The sequence below is a fragment of the Austrofundulus limnaeus genome, unplaced genomic scaffold (genome assembly GCF_001266775.1).
Source record: "Austrofundulus limnaeus strain Quisiro unplaced genomic scaffold, Austrofundulus_limnaeus-1.0 Scaffold1, whole genome shotgun sequence".
NCBI classification, from domain to species: domain Eukaryota; kingdom Metazoa; phylum Chordata; class Actinopteri; order Cyprinodontiformes; family Rivulidae; genus Austrofundulus; species Austrofundulus limnaeus.
Genome location: NW_013952403.1, coordinates 7,513,842 through 7,535,247, shown reverse-complemented (window position 1 = coordinate 7,535,247; position 21,406 = coordinate 7,513,842). Strand labels below are relative to the sequence as shown.

The 21,406-nt window shown below is 37.1% G+C and overlaps 1 protein-coding gene across 6 annotated transcripts in view; it reads right to left on the bottom strand.

Moving 5' to 3' along the window:
• The window catches only part of spock1 (SPARC (osteonectin), cwcv and kazal like domains proteoglycan 1), a 174,781-nt gene that overhangs the window by 61,072 nt on the left and 92,303 nt on the right, over positions 1-21,406 (bottom strand). For 5 of the 6 annotated variants that reach the window (XM_014007785.1, XM_014007751.1, XM_014007769.1 and 2 more), the window contains exons 3-5: positions 16,497-16,505; positions 12,922-12,967; positions 918-998 (exon numbers count right to left, since the gene is read on the bottom strand). In XM_014007785.1, coding sequence (XP_013863239.1) covers positions 918-998; positions 12,922-12,967; positions 16,497-16,505 — 136 coding nt within the window. The remainder of the gene's footprint in view (positions 1-917; positions 999-12,921; positions 12,968-16,496; positions 16,506-21,406) is intronic. The other variant, XM_014007792.1, reaches the window with a different exon arrangement.

Below are 21,406 nucleotides of genomic sequence, written 5' to 3'. Positions count from 1 at the left end.
CCCAAGGACACTGTACAATAGCAACAATCAAATAAAGATATATTGAAACAATAGGGTTGTGCGGGAGAAACATAGAAATGAGGAGTACAAAACAGTCACATATTAAAGAACYATGACCAATCAATAGGAGTTAACAGGGATAAGCTAATCTGAAAAGATYTGTCTTCAGGCCAGTCTTAAACAGAGGGAGAGAGGTGGTGTTACYTAKTCCGTGGGGTAGTGAGTTCCAGAGTTGTGGGGCAGAGCGGCTGAAAGCTCTGCTCCCCCTGGGGCTGAGGCGGGCAGYGGGTACTGATTGGAGGGAGGAGGTAGATCTTAGAGAGCGGGAGGGTGTGGAGATGTTCAGGAGGTCCGTTAGGTAAGGAGGGGCAAGATTGTGGATAGCAGCAGAGAAGACGTGTGTGCTAGGTGGCATTTGCAAACTGTCTTTACAACCAATTCAGTGCCTCTGAGACACTTTTACACATCTTTGTAATTTTAAAAATTTTATCTAAGAGTTGAATTGAGATCATTTTTTAAAGGAAAAAAACAAAAACAAAAAGCATCTGTATTTTTTTTCGGGGTTCAATTGTAGGCTGGATGTGACCCATGGGCCGCCAGTTGGCCATCCCTAATTTAGCTCCAAATCTTGTTTGAGAGAAAACTGTTAGATGCAGTGCAACATTTTATTTCTTTTATGTTTGAGTGATTTTATGTTCAGGATTCATTTTGATTAAAGTGCGATTATGGATGCCTCGAGATGCATCAATATTTGTTTCATAAATGCGTTGCATCTGAATTCCATCATGGCATGCCTAGATACTTATACATCTAACTAAGGATGCTTTTCTGTTTACAAAAATTGCTTCTTTGCATGCATGATGTTAGACACGATAAAAAGATAAATGGAAAGAAAAGGAAAATATTGTCAAACTCACCATTCTGTCCTGGTTTCCTTGTAGAGACTGGGTGAGCTTTATTTCCAGGGTCTCCATATCTGCCAGGCTCAGCTACCCGCTCTGAAAAGCAAACAAAAACAGATACACATTTACAAATTGTCTGATCTATTCATGCATATGGTGCCATTTAGTGTAGCTCAACAGGTTGAGCTGGGAGCACGGAGGCTCTGAGTCAGAACTGCAATCATACTGAYTATGTTTCTCTTCTTTCTGTTACCCTCTCCTCTCAAGGTAAGGATAAAACAGTACAATTTCTAAGTTAGTTATTTAAACTGCAGTCTGGCTTTTGTGCTATGCACATGGAAGTGAGATCTGCCAGGAAGAAAGCAAACACAAGTCTTCCCCAAAAAGTTTGATTTTTAAAACCTATACTAATTTTAGTTTAATCGAAAAGAAGGAAACATTTTTCTTCCCCTCAAAATGCTGCAGTTTGTGTAGCAGCCGAGCCCTAGGGAGCGAGCAGTCTTTAAGATGTTAGGACCCAGAGATGATTCACTCCCTGAACTCATCCATCTCCTGTATTTATTAGCAAGCAAGACTTCTTGAGCGAGGACTGACCATGGACTTTAAAGGCCAGGAAAAGTGTGTGTGAAGCAAAACTTCATCCAACTTTTTGCCAATGAGCTGTTTTCTTTTTTTTTCATCATTTTCCTCTCTTTCTTTTACCCTCTTTTTTGGCAGACCTCTCTTCTTCTCATTACWGAACATATCTCTTATCTCAGAGTTATCCTCTCTCCAGGCAATCTCTCTCAAGTGCTCTCCGTGGGTCTTGTGTCTATATATCTTTGAATCTCCCTCTGCCTTCTTCACCCTGGGACGCTCTGACGCCACTGTCACTTTCACAAGATGGCATTTAGCCTCGGGGCTTCTGCTACAATCACAAGGAGRGACTGTTTCCAAGCGTTCTCTGTAGTTTATTTCTGCTAATTTACGATGATCATTAGAGGCTCGATTGGTTACAGAGCAAAAAAAAAAAAAAGAGTTCAGAATTAAAACACATACGTACAGTGATTGCTCTGTGCAATCTGCCACTGTGTGTAAATCTTCCTGAAGTGCAGCTTGTTCAGCACTGTTCACCAACTGCAACCTATTGATCCACCATTTTATTTAGCTGGGACTTTGTTTTTAGACCTGTCTGAAAATTTAAGGTGTGGGACACAATTAACTGGGATCACTATGAAGTCATCTGTTAACATTTACTCTTCCTCAGTCGTTTTGTTTAGCTTTTAATTTGGTGAGTGCCAARTGGTGGCCTGTGGGCCGGACATTTAAAAAGCTTATTTCACTTGGTTGCTGCTTTTGATACATTTCTGACCTAAAACTTTCATTTCAGTTATTTTTTTTATCCCACCTCACACATTTTGGCAATGATGTTTTTCTTAGAATGTGTGTTTGTGTAGTAAAATCTAGCACAGAATCATTATTCCTTTGGCAACTGAACCATTACATACATTTGTTGAGGAAGTTAAGTCACTAGAAGCACCACAAATCATGACAGGAAAATACCATGTTGCAGAATGACCTTTGGTCCTATCAAATAAACAATCAATAAAAATAAACCAAATTAAATAGTTTTGTCTCTGCTATTATTTTTTATCTTTCAAAACCAGATTTTACAATTAAAATAGTTAGAAATACAATTCTTTTGAAACAGAATATCAGAAGCCTATATCATGCCTGCCAACATCTGCTGACAGCAATGAGGAACACCTGCAGCTGTGGGGTGAAGCAGTTCTAGGGGGGTCCAGGGGTATGCTACCATGGAGAATAAATATCTACTCAAAACTATGCATTTTCCAGCCATTRGAAGATTTTACTCAACTCTTGAGAAWAATGAAACAACATCAAATCTGTATTTTATGAAGGTAGAACACTGAAAACAAGACTTTTACCTGAACTTTATCTGAGATCAGAACTGAAACTTCCATTATTCTGATTTTGTTTTGTAACAAACCAGGCTGAAAAACCATCAGAACAAGTTATCTTTGTAAACCTACCAGTGATTATTCTTCAGACTAAATTAACTACACTCTGATAAAAAGTTATAAAATATTTTTTTCATCCCCCATTTGTGGCGCCCCSTGGATGGATGGCTCCCTTTGCAGCTGCCTATACTACTTATGTTGTCGTCCGACCCTGTAGTAGTTAATAGTTATTCCCAAGTCATATCCAAAATGTTTGTAATTGACTAATTGTCATTTTTGTTTAAGACTTTGGAAATAACTGCTGGAGTCTACTTTGATAGTCCTTTAGCAAAATATCTTACAACCAACTGAACAGATTTGAATGAAACTTGCAGAATGTAATCATTTGATGAAAACCTAAAAATGGCTATCTTTTGGAATGAACAAAATATGTCTATGGCCTAGTCAGTTTTGCAGTAAACTAAAATGATGGGAGAGTTGGTAACAGTCATTCACAACACACATATTGAGCCTTCAATCTACCAAAATCTCATGAGGAAGTTGATAATGTATATTTCAAGGATTAACCAAAAACTCTATCATTAACTTTGTCAATATGCATTAATTTAAGCAAACCAAAGCCTATATTATTACATTTTAATGAGAATTTTAGGATTTTCTCTGCAATGTAAGTGTAGTGATTGCAAGTAAAGCCACAAAAAACTAAATAAATAAATAAATAAAAGATGGCGTAACACATTTGAGAAAAAAAGTGATTTTTTTAAAGTAAAAACCTAGAGAAATTCAACAAACCGGTCATACTTACCAAAAATATGGTGAATTAAAGTCTAGCGTTTGCACTGACCGATTTTAACCATTTTGGCCCCTCGAGCAAATTTTATTGATGACCTCAAAGCCTTCTTTTGCAGTCGCTTTCATCCCTGACAGGTAGGTATTTAACAGCTTTGTTGCCATAACTGGCTTCCTCTCTTCATTAAATTAACAAGCCCTTGGTGTGACAGAGCGTATTTCTTCCCTCTCCAATCCAGGAGGCCTCTGCGAGGCGTTCGATTGGCCAAATGACTCTTTATGCCTGATATCACTGCTGCTTGTATGTGTAGGTTTCAGAAGATAATCCCGTTTATGTGCTCAGACTCAACACTGTAAGCATTCTCTCCTCTGAGAGAGGAAGATAAGGGCTGAGCTGAGGGTCGTGGARACTGAGTCACACTTTATGATGTAGCCAACAAGCCAATAAGAATCAGAGCGGTAAACAATGTAAAAAAAAAAAAAAAAACCTCATCATCACATTACTCTGAAATGAGATATTTGTTCTCACGCTCCATTTCATACACAGACCTGAGGTGCTCGTGGTTGTTTGTAGTCCTATCTGTCTCGTTTCTTATCAGTTTCCCACTTTCTAATTCTATGAGCTGCTCGAGGCGCAGATCAAACATAGTTTTATGAGCCTGAATTAAGAGGCGGTGGCTGAGTCAGGGGAGATTAAAGGTGGGCCGATGAGAAATGGAAGCAGACAGACAGCATATCTGCAGAGAGACAAAAGCTCACTGAATTGAAAGAAAAAAAGAAGCTGATGAAATACATAAAACAATGACAAAAGGCTCTGCTGGGAAGACACAATGTCAAGTCTAATCAGGCTGATTGGCAATTTGGAAYCTGCAGTTTCTCAAGGCTTTGTTTGCCGTTGCTTTGGCCGAACCAGAAGGCTTCACAAATAACTTTGATTGCAGTTGCCAAAAAGGTTCCCATAACAACTGCTTATTCYCTATGTAATCTTCTAAGACAAAGACGTGCAGTAAACACCTGAAAACTCTCAAATTGACTGGTTTCCTTTTCTTTTTTTGTCCCCTCTTCCTTGTGTCTTGTTGCCAGTTTGACTCTCTGGCGTCTTCTGGACTGGCTGTGATAATGGTGGTATTTGTAATCCTCACTTTGACTCCCCTCTCTTGATAATGCGTCGCAATCACAAGCTGACAATTCAGCTGGGCATGCCCATACACAAGAAGTCAGCCTCAAATAGCTGGAATACTGCTTCAAACAGTGGGTCTTTTGCTGACGGCAAAGCTGTTATCGGCTTCCTCCTCTCTGCCTCTCCCGCTCAGAGGGCTGCTCAGTGCGACTCTCAAAGCAACACTGACAGGAACGAGCAGAAATGATTAGAAATACAGAAAGTAGGAGAAAAAATGTTTGACTTTGGAAGTCAATTAAGCTGACCTGCAGGACATAAAGGAGTTTAGGTTTAAATGAATGGATGTTTGAGACTCAGGCAGGAGGGATAGAAGATGAAATGTTCTCAGGATGAAAATGACAGAGTGTGTGATCAGTGAAAACATCACAGGTGCGGCAAACATTAGCGTTAGCAAACAGGATAGAGTGTGACAGATAGTTTGGCTCGTTCATCTATTTCTTTGCTCTCGTGTGTGCCTTTCATTTATGGAGGCGTCTCACAAAGTGCAAACTGTGTATTCGRATGTAATCCAATCACACCGGAGAAGCAAATTGGTATTTTGCACTTTTCATGAGACATGAATTACTAAAAAAAAATAAGACCCCTTCAGGATCCTCTTCTGGGCAAATGATCTCAACAAACCACTGTCAGTAATGACGATGAGAATGATCATGAAAAAAATGAAACATATTTGAGCTTGTTTTGGAAGTGTTTAATCTTTACTTGGATTCGTAAAGTTTTTTTTAATAAGGCTTCTGCAACTCCTCCCATTATTTTGTCATATTTGCATACATGTCAAATTGTACAGATTGTCTATAAGTTACACGGATTCCACCCCCCATGAATACTGACGGATAGGGCAATTCCTAAAAAAATTTTATCGAAGGAGTTGACTTGTATTTGTTYCATAGTTCATTTCTTAAAATTAAGCTTTCTCCTATTTCCTGTTCTGAATGTCTCCTTTTATATGTCACTGTCTCTTTTGGTTCTTGGAAAGCTGACAAGACCAAACAAACAAACCCTTACACACCCAGTAAGTATCAGGTAGATACTTAATAAATACCAGTTATGGGCCCAATAAGTATCAGGTGAGTACCCTGTAAATACCAGGAATATACCCATATCAGGTACCAACCACGTACATACCCCATAGGTACGCATTAAGCAGGCATATTCTATTAGGTAAGCACTGTAATTACCAGGTACATAACCTGAAAACTACCAGATATCTAACCGGTAAGTATTTGGTATGTTTCCTGCAAGTATTAAATATGTACCTGGTACATAATTTGTATCCAGTAAGTACCTTATAATGGTCCCCAACTGTCTTTTGTAGTGCTAGACTGGTTATTGTCTTTGGAATAAAATTATTTATTTCATCTTTGGGCAGTTTAAGGCATTATACTAAAATTTACTTTAATTGAAGTTTAAACAAATATAAGTGAATGTGTCGGGGGAAGTTTTTTTTTAACTTTACACTAAAGATTTGCTGACAGGCAAAAACAATAAAACATTCATGAAAGAAGAGCCATGAACACATTTGCACAAGGGAGCTATGATAATATTAAGCGAGCCTCTTAAAATATTAATGAATTGTGCTTGAATGCAGGAGACAATTATTTCTCCCAGGACTTGATTGTCTCTTTGTGTTTGTTTGCAGCACTGCAGTACATTTAGTCCTAGTATGTGGGTTTGTCGTAATGTAATTTGCATCTGATGAACTCAATATGTCAGGACTGATGAAAAACTTTGTAGAAACAATAAGAAGATGCAGATGCATKTGATGTGAAGTGGTGGAGGAAGAAAGTTGGTCAAAAAGATGGAAGTAGAACATTTAAATCTAAAGAGAAAACTAACATAAACAAGGTTTCATTCAATAAAAAATAAAGAAAAAGCAAAAAAGTACCAGATTACAATGTATTTTTCCACGACTTTATTGTTTCTGGCAGCAGCACTGAATCTAAAGTATCTAAGAAAATATTTGTCTTGAAGAAAAACATGTAAAAACCCCATAATTAGAAATTATGTCAATCATAKACTAGTGTTTGAGGCTTTTTAATTCAAACAAATTAAAGTTGTCATTCTCCATATATAACCCCTGAACAAAGAAAAGGTTTTTACCATACAAAACAGCTCAGAAATAACAAAATGTAACCTAAAAAGAGTGAAAATAACTATTTTATCTACACTTTAAAAGAAGAAAAAAACTAATAAAAAGAATCAAAATCAGTGAAGTACATTATTCCAGCAACTTTGGGATCCTGACTGAAACATGAAAAATCAAACTAACTGCAGTGAAGACATTTTAGGAATACATATTAAATAAAAATATTTCTTCTTTGCCTGCAGTTCCCTGATCAGGGCCTGTTCACATTTTTTCTTATATTTAAGCCCAAAGTAGGCTGCTGCTCAAGTTGCGTTTTTTTAAATTTTAGATTCCTTTTACTGAACTCTTTGGTTACTTGAAAACAAGTTAAACTCCTGTTTAAATACAGTTTAAGCTACTTTGTTTGGTTTGTTCTGATCTTGTCTGGACTAAAATTCCCTTGTTCTGTCTTATTAGCTTTTTTTTAAAGAAACACTTTTTGTTACAAAGGATTCTTCGTCTTTAGATTTCAAACAAAAAAAACTTATTTTTTATCCTCTTTTATCCTAGTTGCTAAATGATTCGTGCCTGGCATCCTGAGAGACATCCTCCCCTTTATCCGGGTTAATTAGGAATGCATAATTGAGTAACTTATCTTTATGAGTTTGTCTCGCTGAGGGGGAATATCATTGTGGTAAATGAGAATATGCCGGCTTCATTGTGTGAGAAGAGAGCTGCGCACGCAGAAATTAAAATGCAAAAAAGCACACAAATGGAGCACAAATAACATTAGTGGGTAAGTTTGAGACAAGAGTCGTCTTTCTGTATGAGCMTGTTTGTTCTGTATCGCTGCTGCTGATGAAAATGTTTGTTTTTCCACCGTTCCAGGGAGAATTAGCAACATCTGCAGAATAACTTCATGTAAAACTGAGCTGTGATTGTAGAAACTTGGATAGACCAGACTGAATAAAAGATGGATTAGTTTTCAAATATAGATATTATCTGTAATCAGCTTTTTAAAATGACTATCCTTCTGTTAGGTCCATCCCACTGAAGTACAATGAATCAAATTTGGCTTAAATTACAGCAGCTAACATGCAGATATGTATTGGGGTTTATGAGAATAACTCTAAAGAGTTATAATAAACTGTTTTCTACAGTGTATGTAAACATATGGTTTCAAACTGATGTTGTAAAACTCTATTTATTGCCAGCCAAGTCACAAACAGACCTGAAATAATTTATTAATTGCTTCAAATTACCTGATCATTAATGTAAATTCTTAACCTTGATGCTTTGTTTAATCCACTCAGCCATGTTTTATTCCAGTGGTCCCTTTGTTTCACACAGATAATTATTACTGTTGCAGAACATGCTAGAGAAAAACTGAAAATAACAAAAAGCAAAATCAAGGGATAAAATAAGCTATAAAATCTGTAAACTTTGGAACCAAATTAATGGAAAGTGAAATTAGTTGCAAGAATTTCTTTTGTCAAAGCAAATTAGCTTATRGTTAAAAGCTTTAGCACTTTATATAAATTAGTTTTATTGGTAGCTGAGATGGAAACGAATATGTTAAACATAGGAAAACATAAAAGCAAGTCAGGAATTTAAACTCTACACGATAGAAGTAAAAAGTGTTATTTTTATACCTTTTTTGGGGGATTACACAATCTGGTGTGTTTTTTTGTTTGTCACTTTAAGGTTTTTTATTTATTTAATATTAACATCTGATGCAAAGTCCTTTGTGTTACACCCCACTGTATAAAGCTGCTTCATGAATTAGTTAGTGTAATATGGATGTCACAGCAAAAAATAACCCCTCCCTGTAGACTTRCTTTAGTAAATTTAAGTTCATGTAAACAAATGGGACATTTTCCTGATTTTAAAGTAAAAATACACCCCTGCTATTTTTTCCAACATTTAATCATTTAAAAAATCATACTTTGCAGTTGCACATTCAAATATTCACATTTCTTAATAGGTCTGGCGTAAACACAGTAAATGATACTTAAAAAACACTACTGCTGTGAGCGGCAAGGTGGGCCGGGCTTACAGCCACACAGCCCCTGTTTGCAGACTCCAAAAATACAACACAACAATGGCTGTTAACAGGATATTGCCGCATTCAGGTTCAAACAGTGAAAGGAAGCACACACACGTTTTATCATTTTTATGTTGACYGTGTGTTTGTTCATCTGTCTGTTAGCAAAAACACTCATAAACCAAAAGACAGATTTTAATGAAAATCTCAAGACAAATAATCCTTGGATGCATATCTACATCTGATTAATTGTTGGCATAAAGCTGAATCAAGATGGCCACCACAGCTGATTCATCTTATCAAACACAAAAACTAGTTATAGCTTAGACAGATTTACAGGTATTAAGCTAAAATCTGATCTGAAACTAATCCCCAAAACATACTTTGAGCACTAATCAATCTGTGTCGACAACTTTCAGATGCAAGATGTTGAGCTGTATTCTTTTAAGGCATGCTGCATTCATGAAAATTGCAACGAGTTTATTTTTAAAGAAAAACACACTTTATTTGCATATTMGTTATTATTGTGTCTTATTAAACAAAGGTCTTTCCTATTTAATCACCTAAATAATGAACAGAATAATCAATCAAACACTGGATAAGTAACAAAAGCTTTTAGAGCCGGACAATTCATACTTTGCTTAAAAAACAAACTATGATTCAAAATTAAAATTCAACAGCAACAAATACACTTATTTTTGATGCTACAGATTTTAAGCATTATTTTAGGTRAAATTTAATTTTGACACAATTTTGTAAAATCTCGGCAGCTAAGATTAAACCACAAGTCTGGAAAAGTGATTAACCGGTGATGATTTAACAGCTTGGAATCACCAATAAGCTATCCAAGATCCCACTGAATTCATTCATGCGACTGAGGAGAGCATTAATTGTTGAGTGATTGATCAGGGGACTGGATTTCCTCCCATCAACTCTCCTGCCGCTGATGAGTCTCCAAGGGCATCCTGTGATTCATCAATCGACTGATGATTAARGCCTGTATCCTTGGGGATGCACCGGGTCCCAATCAAGAGCTGCTGTCACTCTTTGTCAATACAATGTCTCATCAAACAGCAGATTATAAGAAATCAAAGATTTCTTTGTGTGCATATTTGTCCGCCATTCCTCAGATTTATGCTTCCTACAAAAACCTGAAAGATTTGGCAACTTTGTAAATCATTTCAGCCTTTTAAAGCCTGCAGCTTGACTCAAACGGCCCAAAATACTGTTTGACATTTTACTTTTAAAAGATAAAAGTAAAAGGAAATGCTACTCGGTAAGCCACTTCATTTATCAAAAGTATTCTGACATTTTCTAAAATAATGCATCTTGCAGTCAAACTCCTGACTCAACTTCAGACAGCTGGATGCAATGCCTGCAGTGGTGATAATGAAACASGCTGGAGAAGAAGTTCCTACACACGACACCCGCTAATGTTCTCAAAAGGGGACCAGATTGTCTGATTGATGCCTTTTACTTATGTGTTGTCTAATTGTTTTGCCGTGCATTACTCCCAGCTGTGCAGTTTGTGTGGGAGGGGATGGGAGGGTGACTGCAGAGCGCATTCTAAGCTTCGCAGCAAAAGTTCAGCTCTGCGGCACAAAGACAAACAGAGGAATAAGAAGATGACTTTTAGGCTTTATTCAAATCAGTTCACCTTTCCTGCACTGAAAACAGGTTTGCAATCTGCGGCTTTTGAARGAAGAAAAACCTTTTTTGGGTACAGAATTATAACTTTTAATACATTTTCCAATAAACTACTTTTAGTTATTTGATTTAATAAGTATTTAGTGCAAAACAGGTCTGACATTTATTCCACATTTAGCTTTGCTTTATTCTGGGCACCAATGCCAGTTTGCCGTTAGATTTAACTGATTTATTGTAATTTTTGGACACAAAAAAGATTTACAGACAAATATTCCATTYTTTTTTGAACCATGCTAAGCTGTTATTGCAAGAATTTAGTCTGCAGTCCCCCGGTCACTTCTGTCTGTGTAAACATTTTGAGTTTTATTGTTTTCTTTAAAATTCTCTAATAATGTTTAGTTTCTAGCAGCAGTCCTCTGCCTGTTTTGTTTTAAATTCCAGTTTGTGTCATAAATTTTAGCTGTTTGAACCATATATATCTACTTATGTGCATTTGTGTTCTCTAAACACTAATTGTGACAGTTTGACTTGCGTAGTGTTGCTTTCTGTGGTTATATGGAGGTCGTGCACAGTGTGGAAATAAAAATGGAGCACTATGTGGCTAGAAACAGCTCGGTGTAGTAATTGTAGGCAAAAATGACAGAGCCAGTGTTATATCAACTTTAATACTCTGTTCGGTGATTTCCAAAAGAAGCATTATTGTTAGACCTATTTATTTTTTTWAAGAAATGTTTGGATAAATATTATAACAGCCTTTATTTATGATTACATGACAGCTTTAACCATAAAGAAAATCAGARCACTGCTCCTACAGTAATCCTGGGGGGCTTTTTGCAGCAGCTTTTTCAGCAACTAAATCAGGCATTGGCCCTGATGGAGTTTGGCYCTGAGGATTTGTCAATTGCTCCACGTGAATTTTAGTCCCTGAAATTAGTCCACTGTTTACCTTTTCATTCCAGTCGTCTCTAAGAGTAACAGCAGAACTTGATGCACCGAGGCGAGGCTGTTCTCATTAGTCTCTGTATCCACAAGGAGCTGGCCCAGATAAACCTGCTCAGTAAGTCTTTCCCCGAAGAGTTGCAGTTACTGTGCTAGATATGCAAAACCAAGCTGGCAAAGAACAGAACAAGTTCAGTGGTGAAAATATTTAGMCTGTTTAGTTGTTCAGACAGCTACAGATCAATTACACCCCCCCACACACACATACACACTCCAAACTGTGCGTGTGTATGACACTGTTCAAATGTGAGTGAGRTGATGTCTGTAAAGGAGTTTAGCTGAAAGGAACGGCAGTATAAAAGCATTAAACACTTATGTGTGACAGATAAAGGAATGACATTTAATTTCCCATTTGTGCACATTCACACACAAATTCKTGTTTGCATCATGTTAGAAGATGTAAATAGAAGAATTAACTGTTTAGAACCATTTTTAGCAGTTCTCTGCATTTGAAGATAAAAACACATAGACATCTCAGACTTGCACYTCCGCTAATAAGGTAATTATTACTAATACCAATAAAGTTTAAAAGACTAAACCAATCATTAATATGTGAATTTCATGAAAATATTATGAGTGAATGTCTAAGATGTACAATAAAATTTGGGGCCCAGGTGGTTATGGCAAATAGAAATGTAATATTGTTGCTCTTATAACACAACTATGCCCCAAAAAAAACCCTACATGGGTGAAGTTGAAAGTGAAGAGGATGGAGGTGTGCGGCGAGGGATGGGGAGAATAAACTGAGTGAGCAAAATGCTCCCACAGGGAGTCTGCTCCCCCGCTGGCCCCCTCCCTTTCCCCGAAACCCATCCAGGAAGAGCAGCCCAAATACCTCTCCCTCCAGGCAAACCGCCAAGCCCACGGAACCCCAGACCATGGACTGACAGAGCCCCGAAGGCTACCAGAAACCAGGACCAACACCCCCCCACCCCAGAGCCACCCAGACCCCCAAAACTCGACCCCAGCCCCATAGCCGGCCCGCCACCCAGAGAGGCTACCGTTTCCCAGCAAGGACGGCCCGGCCAAGAGCGCCCACCCAACTCCTGACAGAGCAAGTGGGGGGGGGGGCACCCAGGGCGGGCCCCCGCCACAGCAAAGGGGCTAACCAGCCAGCTAGCACGGCCCCCAGCCACCACCAAAGGCCACCAACCCAATCCCCACCCCAGAAGACATACTACACCCACCCCAACATTCGGGCCACTATCAAAACATATAACACGCTCCCACTAGCTCCATGTCACGCCCCCAGCCAACCCTACCCCCAGCCCATGAGAACCGCAGACCACCAGCGCACCAGAGGTTTAGGGATGCACACTAACAGCTCAACTCACCTTGGTCAAGAGACTTGGCAGGAACCCAGCTTTTGAAGTAGTCATCCTGTGTGGATACACAAGAAACTGGGTTAAAAACAAAGCCAGGCAACACGCATTGTTTGAAGAAGTGCAACTTTTACTGGTAAATAAAATTATTAGGTTTCAGTAGAAATGAAAAATGCAATGTCAGGTTCAAACTGCTTTGAACATATGAAAAAGGGCCAAATATAGAAAAAAAATCTTCATGTGATGCAGTTGAGAATAAAACAAGCTATGAGGTCTGAAAAGGAGATTAACCGGAACAGAAAGCACCAAAAACAGCTTAGTTATTCACAGAAAATGGGATTTGCTGCAATTCAAAATCTCTTGAGTTAGCGTTTTTTATTCTCAAATTTAAAATAGCTATTTGTTTTTTATGAAACTGTCACTAATTGAGTTTACTTAACTGAAAATGCTGAGAAGAACATTTGTTTACTTCATTAAGCTTATATAATTTGAATTTTCTGAGTAAAAAAGCACAGTAGTACATCCACTGAGACTGAGAATATTTCCTGCTCTGTTAGAAACAACTTGTAGATTTATGATTATCCATAATAAAAAAAGAGACGTAGCATAAATGTTGCTGTTTTGTCTTGCATGCATGCTTTAACTATAAATGCCAGGAAAAGAATTCAATATAACAGGAGCAAACTACATGAATGGAGTCAAAGTGTTATAAATGATGTTGTTTGAAGGTTTAGTCATTTGTAAAGTCTCAATGGACAAAGCAAATGTGCTCTTAAACAATCCTGTGACATTTAAAGCACAAAAATATCCCCCACACAAGTCTTCAAGCTTGGCCATAATTCCCCGTGTGACCGACACTGTTGTTTTGCCAGGGTGCAACTGATAGGATCCCCTTTAATGCTGTTTTTTTTTTTTTCAATTTTTGGGATTAATGTTGTGAAAAATTGCATTTTAACTCAAACCTGATGCTTTTCTTGCCCTATGTTTAAAAGCTAAGTAGGTTATACCTTATAAAATACCACCATACTACAATTCATCACTTATGAGTCAGTAAATAAGGTCAGATTTTATGATAAAGCAGGTCAAGGTATGGTAACACACACAAACATACACACACAAAGATGTGTAGAGGTGGTATCTGAAGTTCAAGTAGAGCGAACCATATGTTTATCAGCAGGGAGTGAGCCTGTGTCGTTGACACTGTGTGAAGAAGGCAGAGAAGCCTGCTGGTTCTGAAAGTGGGATCTCTATCTCTTTCATTATTGAATAACAGAGATAAAGGTGGAACTGGGGCAGGGGGTTGGAGCAGTAAGTTGGACAGTCGGAGAGTAAATGTCAAAAAAGAGGAAAAAAGTCCTAAGAAAATAGATYAATGATCCATGAATCCAGCACTACTACTGTCAATAACAAGTGCCAGCACTGAATCTAACAGAAAGAATTTTAACTGGAGATAATAAAGCATAATTAGCTCATCAATAGTCTAATCAACATTCCATTTTTTTCTCCTCATGTTAAATCCCTTTTTCCTCATTTGCCTTTAAAAGAAAATGTATATTGCATGGTTGTGATTCTCTGCAGAGCTCTTCAGTCCTAGCATGTTCCTCACATTTTACGGGTGTTTTAAAGCAGTTTTAAAATGCTACCAACAACAATGAAGATCAGTTCCACCATGTTCCTCAAGTACACAAGCATGATTTCAGCCCAAAACATTTAGGCTAAACAGAGATGAGCTATACCATGCATGCTAAGAGGATTAGGCATTTTTGCTGAACTCATTTCATGTGGACTCTCAGAATGACAGACTTTGCTTGAAAACAGGACACTCCTCAATTTACCTAAACCCCAGTTTACCTCAAGCTGCCTAAAACTTTTACAGATGCTAATTTTCCTAACTTATAAAAATCTTACCCCCCACCCTTTTTAACAACTATACCCTACATTTCAAAGTACTTTACAGTATGTAATGGCATGCTTTATTGTCACAAATATTTGATGTGTTTTATATCTGGTATCATTATCAATTTTCCTTATCAAGTATAAAAAAGTAATAAAAGTCAGAGTTTGTTTTAAGATACAGTATATAACTAGTAGGGGTGCTCCAATTTCCTTGATTTTAGGAGATCGGAGATCCGCCGATTAGATAACATCATTGGCTTCTCGTCTACCTCTACAAAGGTCTGAAAATTRGTCACTGTTCCCCTTTGGTCTGCTGTGAGCACTAACAGGTTTGTATTGTTTCAGGGGTACTGTTGYATGTTTTTCAATAAAATAGGATTGGAGCATTGTGTACATCTGACATATAAAACCTGACAGTGTCAGCTATTTCATAAAAAAATTGGTAGGCCAAAATAGTAATCGGCAGGTCAGACTTTTTAAAGACCAGTAATTGGTGATATGCCAGAAAAAAATCAATCYGTGCACTCCTAATAACTAATAATACACCATAAATGGGCATATTTATGCTGCATTTGCATGGGGACTAAACATGTAGGTACAGGGGTAAGAAAAGGGTTTTTGTTAGGAAAAGGAATTTGACTGTAGTGTTCAAAGCGCTTCATGTTCCTTCATGTTGARTTTTTTGTTGTCAAATAGAAAATACTGTAGATCGACAGGCCAGAGCCCTGAATGATTTTACTGACCTACATGTACAGCCCTGAAAGCCCATGTGGTCAACTGCCTAATGTCTTTATGGTTGAAATTAAACAATTCAATTGGGCTTTTGGCATCCATATACATTGAAAAATATATTGTTTTAGAATGACTTCCAATAGTTGTTTTGGTTTCCAAGTTATACAGTAGACTGGTTAATAATACTTAAATTTTTTAATAACATATAAAACCTTAAAAATCACTAGATCTAGTTCATGATAATCACCACTCTTGCCATGTCTGGCCAGACATCAAACCGGCCGTGCTTTTAAATCGTTCTAACTATTCCTGTAAGCAAATGTTATGAAAATATATCGCCATGTTCATYCACTTCAGTATGTGTCGAGAACAACGAACAGATACAGAAATAAGACTTGAATGTTAAATGTAAGAACTAAAGCCATACAAATACCCTGTGTCCAGGCTATAAAAGCATGTGGATCAGGGCAAGGCAGCAAATTTCAGCTGCTTATATCCACTTTCTTCCGGTTCTGGCCACTGCTTAGGGGCAAGCTGTCACGTCAATTGGAGGTTCTCCCTACCATGTGACCAGAACCTCTTAGACAATGGAAAACTGTGTTCTAATGTTAAAATATTTACGTGTTGTAAATGCTTTAGGCGTGTATTAACTAACCATATCACAAGAGTACACTCTTGTGGTACGACACTGCTTGAAATGTGACACGAGCTACTCAAAACAGACTGTACATCACTAAATCACATAAAAATAGATAATGTTACAAAATAAGTTACCAGAACATCCCCTAATTCTATAATAATAGGAATAAAACAGTATGTGTGATGCATTTAAAAATCAGTAGTAAACAGAATAAATTTCCTTTTGTTAAACAYACACTACCAGGTCTGGGGCTTCCACAGGTACTGTGAAATGCTTCAAAACGGCTCTAACAAGATAATGAAACAAAGACTACACTTACCTCAGCTTCCTTTAAGTAATTGCAGAGGGCAGAGCAGAAATAGAGGAGAAAAAGGAGAGAAAGAAAGTAATGTCAGTAATTATGGCACAGTATGCTATATATCAGATCTTTTACAACCTCGTGTTACTCATTCTGAATACTGAGTTTAACTTGAAAGATCCATTTAATGTGAATCTGATTCTGAGGGTGGGAAAATACCAAAGGACTCGTGTGTGCACATACACACACACACAAACACACACACACTTGCACTCCCAGATGTATGAGATGGCCTTATTTGATGTGGCATGTAATTTGAAATACAATCAGGGCAAATTGTACAGGCAGGGTGGCAGTGCAGCGTTAAGAAGGGAAAGTCAAGAAGAGGAGTGAAGAGAGGCTGAAATATTTGGCAAAAATAAAATCTGGACTTAAAATATGGCTTAATTCCATCCATCCATCCATCCATCCATCCATCCATCCATCCATCCATCCATCCATCCATCCATCCATCCATCCATCCATCCATCCATCCATCCATCRATCTTTTTGCATCATAAAAAGTAGGTATATTCCTTTTATTCCCAAGGTTTGATGTATCAGCATTAAAATAATAAACAAGTAAAATAAATATTTAAATACTCTGGTCCACATTAGGTCCCAAAGTCAAATAACATATTATATTTCTTGAATTGTGTTATTCATGTTACAGTTTTTCCATAAATCAGAGGCATTGTGTGGAAAATAAAAACATGCAAACATCATTTCATTTCTTTAAAAGCTAAGGTACAACTGAAGCARTTAAATTATACTAAGGGATGGACTTTGACTGGGCAGTGACTCAATCATAAATTTGTTGATATTTTGGTGGGTCYTTGTCCTGTTGCGTGATCCAATGTCGAGCTGAGCTGTTGGAGAAATGAGTCACATTTGACTTTMGAGGAGGAAGACATGCTGGTTGACTAAGTGCTTGCAAGGTGTTGGTGTCCAGTGGATACAAAACAGCTGTGCATCATGGCCTCATATCACTGCTTATAATTATTCAGTTTGAAGAACTTCATCATATAACTATTGTGTTTTTTTCTAGATGAAACTTTGCAAAACAAATGAAATATTTATATGGAGACAAGCCTATCTGGCAAACCAGTACAAACAAAATAGACATGCTTAGCATTTTTTTCTAATTGTGCAAACATAAACTTAAACATTGAACTTCAAAACTGAGGTCATGAGCCTACAATGTACTCTGACCATGATTTCTTCAGAAAGGGGTTTTATAATACTTCCTTTACTGTTAGACAGAAACAATTGCTTTTCTATGATCATCACTAATGAGTTTCCCCTTTGGCATTGTGTTAAAACACAAGTGAGTGTGCCAAAACTMGTTTTTATAAAGCTGCTCATAAGTTAGTTAATAAGCTGCTTTTGATTTGCAGCAGTCGTTAAACTCTCCATTTCTTACAGAAGCAGAAAGGATAAGTGCATATTTTGAAATATTACAATCTAACATGTCATATGCTGAGGTCATTCATGAACTTCATCCCAAGATGCAATTTCAGTATCCAGTAAAATTAATAATCCATAAAATGRACTGTTTAAACAGTGTCCCTGCTTCAGGAGACCATTTGCCTAAAGCAGGTTCCGCCTGCATCTGAGTAAACATCGTCAAAATGATCAGTTGTGCTGAGTGCAGACTTGATGGCAGTGATCTCCCCTTTGTTTTGGACAGATCAGACGTTGATCTAAAGGTCATTGAAAGTCCTCCAAGTCTACTGAGTCATATCTACAAATCCTCAAAGTGCTATTGGCCAAAGGAAAACGTTACATTCTGTTTATTTTCCATTTCACTGCTGTATGACAAACTGCTATTTGTTCTTAGGATAATGGTGTGAACGCTTATAAAGCATTCTCACTACCGAGATCATCCATTTTTTTGTCCGTGCGTTTTCTGGCACATATCTCATTCTGCAATTTTTGTAATATTTCAACAATGCATGTATCAAAGCTTTCAGCCCCTTTAAGACATTCTGGCTTTGACTTTTAGTATTTCAGCAATTTATACTTTTTTGAGTTATTTTGTCTTTTCTGACATTTTTGCTCTCATTGAAAATTAATGGAGCTGTCTTCAACATCCCTAAAATCCTTCAAAATAGTTAAAACTTTCCTGCACTTTTCACATTTTGTTCTGGATCTGCCTTTTTAACACTTCTTTGTGATAATTTTGGCTTACTTCATCTTCTATTTAAGTAATTAAATGTTTTACTACTTTTTCAGCTATCTTTCTGCTCTTTTCAGCTATTCTACTAATTATTTTTTGGTGCTTCTACAGGCTTCTTTCTGCTAGTTTAACCTTTTAAGTCTTTTTCAGCTGTCTTCTGCAATTTAAGCTACTGTTTAGCTAGTTTCAGTCAATTTTAAGTTCATCTCAACTAAATTAACCTTTTTTGTGATCATTTAAACTACTTGCTTATTAATTCATCAAACATGCTCTTTTTTCTGCATCTTTCTGCAATTCAACATCTCAGCTAATTTTAGACACTTTTCTGCTAAATTCATCTTTTTGGGCTAAATTTTTGTACATATTTTCTTTTTTTCTTGCAAAAATCTTTAAACAATAAGCCTTTATGTTGCATACATTTTTTAGCAGAAAATGCAAATTCTCTAGTTTGTATTTTTCACCAAGATACTAAGTAAAATTGAACATGTTTGACTTGAGATGCACAACTTRTCATTCATATTTATTTCAAATTCACTGTTTGATTGTGCAGCACCCAATGTAACTGCTGACCATGCTGACTGGCTTACAGCCCAGTGATTCACAGAAAAWAGCTCAGTTTGTATGGCATATTTGACTCAGATCCTGGGGAACGAATGCATTTGTCTTGTGTATTTCTCCACCATCTGTATTTTGTAGGTTATTTGAGTTTACTTTGACCCACAGTTACAACCATGTTGTGCATACAAACATGTTTAGTCAGCAGCAGGGTCTATTGGTGCACAGAGGAACTCGTACTGTATACAAGCCGGCTTTGCACAAAGTTCATGTTGTTGCTATTAACCCCATTACTATTCAGCTGCAGTCACAGRGATGACCTTTCCCTGCAGAAGTCCCCTATTAATATTTTAATGTGATGATCTCTAAAGCATTAACTGCTTCCTTTGCTCACCGTGACACTGTCCCAATGTCATTCAAATCTCTAAAACAGATTACGAGGAGATAAACTGTCGTTATTATCATATCATCTTCGACAGAAGCGGTGCTAAACTGATAAGCAGTGGGTGTAAAAGTGATCAAAGTCTGTTCAAAGTTGCAAACGCTCTGCAGGAGATCGTTGCTAAGTAAAATTCAATCAGTTTTTTTTCTTCCTTTTTTTCTTGTTTGCTTAAGGGTTCAACAAGTAATCTATTTAATGAGAACTGTACCAATCGGTAAAAAAATGAATCTTTTAATTTCACAACTACATTCAATTATCTGGATCAGTGTTTTAATTGGGGTTTATTGCAAGTCAATATTTTAATACCTCTGCGTCAAAGTAAGTGGTTCTACAAGACATTTCTTTTTATTAACTAGATGATCCTGTTAGGCAGTGCTCAGTCAGCTGGCCCAGAGGGAAAATAAAAAAAAAAATAAAAACAGGCAAGAAATGAGAAAATTCTGAAGGAAACTACAAATCAGCAGACTATGAGTGCTGCCATCCGACCCACACATTTAGTGCCAAACTCAGATTTAATGCTGTGGACTTTTCGTACTGCTACAACACAATGGTGAAGAGATGGTTTGTACAGTAAGGAAATTATCAAGATTTTTGTTCAGTTTTCGGGTAGCAAACAAACATGAAGTTGTTTTTAAAAAACTTAATAGTTCTTTTAGTTTCCAATATTTCCTAACTGATCAAACCAAATGGTCCACGCCTCTGATTATAATGCTTTCTTAACTTTAGTTATGTTGATGGTTGCATGAAAAATAAATGAGAAATGTTAAAAGACACATATTAATTTTTTTTTTCTTTTAACACCTGAATCATTCAGTTGGGGTCTATATTAAGTGAAACTGCAATTGGTCGGAATTTCTAGTTATTGTTACCCTACAAGCCTCAGAACAACTCGTTTTGGTACGATCTCTTTAAATGCTAATAAGGTGCTTCACCCCTAGTCCACTCCACCTCGTTCTGCCATTTTTGTAGATTGATAGCAGAACTACAAGTATCTGTAAGGACAGACATTTTTATTTGTACATCCATCCATTATATTTCTTCCTTTTAGAATCACAGGTGCCATTGTTGCCCATATCCAGCAGTCACCATGTGAGGGGCGGTGTACACCCTGGACAGGTCGCGAGTTCGTCACAGGGTCACACAGACAAACGAGACAAACAAGCATTCACTCTCTCACTCACTCCTAGGGACAATTTACAGTTACCAATACCACCATTCATGTTTTTGGTTTGTGGGAAGAAACCGTAGAAAACCCAGAAAAAAACCCACACCTGCATGGAGAGAACATGCAAACACTAAAGGTCCCCAGCCAAGATTCCATCTAGCAATCTTCTCTTCCTTATAAATAAACTAAACTGAATTATATTAAATTCAAAATACATTACAGAGAAAAAAGAGAAAACTGAACTGACTGAAAAAATGTGACCCAAACAGAAAATGAAAATGCCTATGAAGCACTGGGAGTTACATAATTTCCCTCTGGGATCAATAAAGTATTTTTGACTTTGACTTTGAGAGACTAACTGAACTTTTCTACACTCTTAGGGTCTCCAAGTACACAACAAAATGTACTTAAGGTCAAAAAAAATGGATTTTGGATGATATGTCCCCTTTAATACCCTTCATGATAGGAGTAAAAGTGGCCAAAGTTAAATTAACTGACAAACTTTTAGTGGTGATAATGACCAATAACAAATTTTGCCCACACACATAAAT